At 40.7% G+C, this 5,968-nt stretch overlaps 1 protein-coding gene across 1 annotated transcript in view; it reads left to right on the top strand.

Annotated features, from left to right (window-relative positions):
- Positions 1–5,968, top strand: part of Lactb2 (lactamase beta 2) — a 41,250-nt gene that overhangs the window by 21,832 nt on the left and 13,450 nt on the right. Inside the window, exon 4 of the mRNA XM_005361878.3 lies at positions 3,529–3,707. Within this exon, the coding sequence (XP_005361935.1) occupies positions 3,529–3,707 (179 nt within the window). The remainder of the gene's footprint in view (positions 1–3,528; positions 3,708–5,968) is intronic.

Here is a 5,968-nt window from a genome sequence, read left to right on the forward strand (position 1 = left end):
CAAAAGTTTTTACCAAAGGAAGAAATCTTTATCCAATTCCAAATAGGAAATACGGCTTTTGATTCTAAGAGTTTTTTTTGACGTTGCTCCTGATCGCATCCTCTCGCCTGCCTCTTAGCTGATTTACTAGCAGTCCGGGTCTTCTGTGAGAACTCCTGTGCATCTGCTCCATCCCCTCCCATCGCCCTCACTTCCCTTCTCCCTGCACCTTTGCTCTCTCACTCTCTTCATCTGGCTTTACAGTCAGTGGGGTTTGTTTTCAAAGCTTTCTTCTTTGCGGTTTCTTGCCGCTAGATTCCTTTGCTTTTTCTTACCCATTGCATGCAGTGTGTTCTGATTATCTTAGTTACCCTCTCATGTCTCCTGGTTTTCTTTTTTGATGAAAACTGCAGAGCTAATTCTGAGCCCTGAGGATTGGGGATAGAGGGTTGGCAGCATGAGCCTCAAGGTGCCTTATCTAGATGAAGTGCTTTGTTGGGAACCCATCTTTGACAATGGAGCCTTTCCCGAGGTTGTAAGTAACTTAGAAAAGGCTTTTTTGAGTTCTTCAGAAAGGGTAAAGACCTCACCAACAACATTGTGTAAACTGATGTGGAGAGGGAACCTACCTGTGTTCAAGTAATCTTCATTTTCTTCCCATACTATCTCTGCTTCCATCCGTGCCTGTTTTACACTTTTAGAAGATTGAGCCTTCTGTTAACAGGCTTAGATCACAGTCAAACTGCTCAAAGTAAGAATGGAACTTGAATAGCTGGAAAGTTCCTATTTGGAGGCTTTGTTTGGGATTCTTAGTGTTGAGGATTAAACCCAGGGCCTCACATGGTCTACACTGAGCTATAGCCACAGCTCTGAATATTTGTTACACAGGTTTTCAATCTTTTGTTTGTCTGTTTGCTTATTTTAACCTCCTTTCCCCTTCTGCCCCCCACTTCTCCCAGATTCCTGATACCCCACATCCGTAACTTTCAGGGACTTCTCTCAGGTGATCTAGGCTGTTCTCATCTTTCTCTGTGTGTGTAGGTCTCACTTCTCATTTCAGCATCTGCAGCTCTGGAGTTGTGGTCTTCCCGTCCATTCTTCCCTTCCTGGGAGGCTGTGCCATTACAAAAACAAAGAAACAACCTTTCCTGATAATCTCATTGGGGTTTAAGTGGGTAAACAGATGCAGATATACACTCTGCTATCTTTAACCAAAACCCAGCATTGAGTCCCTAAGTTTTAAATATAAATATGCAGTTATATTTTCCCTTCCACCTAAATCATTCATTATTGAAAGTTTTACTTAAAATATTCCAAGAGCATAAAAATCAATCTCTAAATCAGACAGAACGGTAATGTTTCCGAAGCTAAGTAAAATTAAGTTTGAACTACATTCTTCCGCTATGAATTGCTATCTTTTGTGTCACTATCTAAAACGGAGAGGGTAGTGGAACCATCCCAGGGCAGTGTATGGGGTAAATGTGCAGTCCTCACAAGCCCCTGAAGTCAGTGCCTGAGACCAGGAAACCTATGGGCGGAGATCAGGTTCCACTAAGAGCTGAGTGCTGGGACTAGAGGGAGCCCTGCTTGTCAGGAGACTGAAGGGTGAACAAGCAAGGCAGTGTGCAGCCTATGAAATGCGAGTGTAGTTCAAGAGACATGAGTGAAACAGGGAAGCCACCAGTCCCAAGGACGAAATCTTTATGTGGCTGAGAAGTCAAGAGGTGCTTTGCAGAACAAACTAGTATGACTTTTTGTTTTCTGTTCGTATAGATATAAAACTTATGTAAATATAAATAAAGCTCCTGAACTGTTTCTCATGACTTAAAGATGTCATAGTCAGTTTTGAAGTTTAAAGGGTTTTTGTTTGCAATATCAGTTATAGACAATAATGGGTTTCATGATGACATTTTCATTTATGTATATAATGCATTTCCTACTTACCCCTTTACTATCCTCTGTCCTCTCTTGCTCCCCTCCCACCCTGCTGAGTCCTTTCTTCCTTCCAACTAGTCCCCTTCCACTTCCACATCATTTATTTCTCTCACTCTGTGTGTGTGTGTGTGCATATGAGTGTGCACATGAGTGTGCACATGCATTTCTACCAATGAATTTGATTAGGATTACTTACAAGGGCATAGATGAAGGGTTATTTAGAGGAGCTTGGGCAGTCAAACCAGTGGCTCCACTACCAAAGAAAAGCACACATCAAGTTCTACATAACCATATTTAGGATTATTTATGGGTTCTCATGTGAATCTAAAGGCTTCTGTATCCTTATTTCTGTATCACATTGTTTTAAATATTTTTATTGTTTACAAACACTCTTGATATTAATAGGCACCTCACCTTTATTTATTTAGGCTTTTTTTTTACTTAGGCTTTTTTAGTGAGTGTTTGCACTACATATATGTGTGGTGCTGCAGAGGTCAGAAGAGACTGTTAGATTTCCATGGAACGAGAGTTAGAGATGATTGTAAGCCACCGTGGGTACTGGGGACCAAACTTGGGTTCTTTACAAGAGCAACAGGTACTCCTAACTGCTAAGTCATCTCTCCAGCTTCTTACTTTACCACTTACCTTAAAAGCAAGTGGAAATATGTTGGCTGAGGTTTCTGTCCCACCCGGTCCCACAGCCGTTCCATCCCAAAGAAACACATAGAGGTCTACATTAATCATAAGTGGGTTGTCCTATCAGGCTTCTTATTAACTCTTTCTCCATCTTAAATTAGCCCATGATTCGTGTCTGTGTTAGCCACGCAGCTTGGTACCTTTATCATCTTGTTTCCTCTGCATCTGGGTGATGACTGTAGACTGACCTTTCCTCTTCCCAGAATTCTCCTGTTCTCATCGCCCCACCTCTACTTCCTGCCTGGTCGCCCTGCCTATTCTTGCTGCCTGACTAGTGGTCAATCAGCAGTTTATTAAAATACAAGTAACAAATCTTTGCAGGGTATCAGACCATTGTTCCACGGCAGAAACAAGTACATTTAACGATGTTTCTCTTAAATCTTATATAAATACTAGTAGAGTAAATTTTATTTTTAAAACTTATAGCATTGTGCAAAATATTTATATAGAGCACTTAGGTATTTGCCTATGAATAGTATTTAATATCATAGAAAATATAATAAAGTAACAAAAACTTCAAAAGTCAGTTTTGTTTTTAATTATTAGTGAAAGAAATTGAAAAGCTGTGTTCTTACTAAAAGTACTATTTCTCAGTAATCTTAATTTTAACTTTTTTATGTTTTCATCCATGTATTTCAAATTTGTTCTTATCATCTTTTTCTTTATAAGACAAGAAGAAAATATGCTATTAAATTTGTACTTCTGAGTAAGAAATGTGATCTAATAGGGAATATTTGTCTGTGCTCAACTTTCCATGAGGAACCTCAGAAAAAACTGGGATAATGAGATTTTTGACTTGTTGGTAGCATGTTAATGTCTTGTCTAAAGATGATAGAACTATTTACTTTGCAACATTTTCCCCATGCCTAAGAATTCATACTTATTGTTTTGTGATTTATAACTTCTGTTTTTGACTAGAGTTATACACACTCCTGGCCACACTGATGACCACATGGCTCTATTCCTAGAAGAGGAAAATGCCATATTTTCTGGGGATTGTATCCTAGGAGAAGGAACAACGATATTTGAAGACCTCTATGATTATATGAACTCCCTGAAGAACTTATTAAAAATCAAAGCTGATATTATATATCCAGGTGAGTAGTGGATTTTAATCTAGCAAGCCATCTTTTCACATGAGAAAGAATGTTCATTTGGCTTATCTCTGAGTTGAAATACATATAGACAACTTGAAGTTTTTGTATTAACATATGCTGAGTGTTCGAGTACGTGGTTTCAAGATGGCATTTTCACGCATCTGTCATAAAATGTGCCTTCATCATATTTACCTGCATTGCCTTCTTTTGCTCCCTCTTCCCACCGTTCCTCTCCTGCAACTTTCATTTTTTGAAGATTTTATTTTTAATAATGTATATGTGTTCGAGTGTGGATTTGTACATCTTAGTGTGGTGTCTGTGGAGGTCAAAAGAGGGTCCCCTGGTGCTGGCAGGTGTGAGCTTCCCAACTGGAGTTCAGGAAACTGGACCCAGGTCTTCTGTAATGGTAGTTCATGCTCTTCCCTCGGATCTGTCTCTCCAGCCACCTCATTCCTTTTTTTTTTAATCTTGACTACAGTTTCTTCTCCCTCCTCTCTTCCCAGTCCCTCTTCCAACCTCACTTCCTCCCACCCACCCCCAAGCCTCTCCTCCTCTGTTTCTCTCCAGAAAAGGGCAAAACTCCCATGGGTATCAACCAAACATGGCATATCAAGCTGCCATAAGACTAGACATCTCTCCTCATATCAAGGCTGGATGAGGCAGCCAAGTATGAGGGAAAGGGTCCCAAAAGCAGGTAAAAAGAGTCATAGACAGCCCTGTTCCCACTGTTTGAAATCCTACAAGAAGATCAAGCTACACAACAGTAACATATATGCATAGGGCCTAGGTCAGTCCCATGCCAGCGCCCTAGTTGTTGCTTCAATCCCTGTGAGCCCTATGAGCTCAGGTTAGTTGATTCTGTGAGTTTTCTTGAGATGTCCTTATCCCCTCTGGTTCCTACAATCCTTCCTCCCCCTCTTCCTCAGGATTCCCCAAGCTCCACCTAATGTTTGCCTGTAGGTCTGCATCTGTTTCCATCAGTTACTGGATAAAGGCTCTGATGACAGTTGGACTAGGCACCAGTCTATGAGTAGAGCAGAATATCATTAGGAATCATTTTACTGGCCTTTTCTTTTTTCCAGTCATGTTTGATTTAATCTAGATGCTACATATGAGAGAAACGCATGATACTTGACTTTCTGAGGTTGATATAATGATCCACCCATTTTCCAGCAAATGATTTCATTCTTATGGAATAATAAGATTCTATTATATATAGATACTTTTTTTTCATTTCCTTTCATCCATCAACAGGCACCTGTACTGATTCCAGAACTTGCTGTTGCAATTAGTGCCAAGATAAGTGGGCATTTAGGTATGCCTGCTGCATGTAACTGTTCATCTCTTTGGGTAGATGCGCTGCCATGGTACATCATGTGATAGTGCTCTTTGTAACTTGGTTGGTTGTGCAGTTTGGTTTGGTAGCTTTGACAGTATTGAGGGTGGAATCCAGGGCCTTGGACATGATAAGCAAATACACTGCCTCGGAGCTATATCCCAGCTCTGGTTTTTCATTTTTTGAGGAACTACCATGCATATTTCTAAACTGACCATACTAATTTACAGTTCCATCAGCAGTGTTTAAATGGCTCCCTCCCCATCCTTGAAGGTGTAAGCCACAAACACTCCCACACCAGTTTGGAATTATGATTAATAGGATGGTTATTTATTTAAGGGGGAAAATCTTACAGATCACCGTCCCAGACAACAGCCCTCTTTGCGAGCGGGAAGCCAGAGAGCGAGCGCAGGGCAGTGGCAGCTTTTTTAAAAGAGAGAGGGAGACCACACCCCAATGGGCTGGTATCTCAGCAGCTATTGGCTGAAGGAGCGGAAGGAGCTCCTGCAACACATCCTCGCTAGCATTTCTTGTTTTTTCTCTTCTGGTAGCCATTCTGGCTCCAGAGAAGTACGATCTCAGTGTGGTCTGGATTTGCATTCCTCTGGTGGGTGCTGATATTAAATATTCTTTCCATGTATTTATTATTTGTTTGTACTTCTTCAAATTTGCCCCTCTGAGGCACTTTTAGATATGATGGTGTATGCTGCAACTCTAGTTCTTAAGGTAAGAGGATTACTATAAATTCAAGGTCATCTTCAGTCACAGTACCAAGCCAGAACAACATAAGATTTGTCTATTCACTTACTGTCGGGATCATTTGTTTTGGTGTTTGGTTATGTCTTCGTGTGTGTGTGTGTGTGTGTGTGTGTGTGTGTGTGTGTGAGAGAGAGAGAGAGAGAGAGAGAGAGAGAGATTGAGAAGT

The sequence above is a fragment of the Microtus ochrogaster genome, linkage group LG5 (assembly GCF_000317375.1).
Source record: "Microtus ochrogaster isolate Prairie Vole_2 linkage group LG5, MicOch1.0, whole genome shotgun sequence".
NCBI classification, from domain to species: Eukaryota; Metazoa; Chordata; class Mammalia; order Rodentia; family Cricetidae; genus Microtus; species Microtus ochrogaster.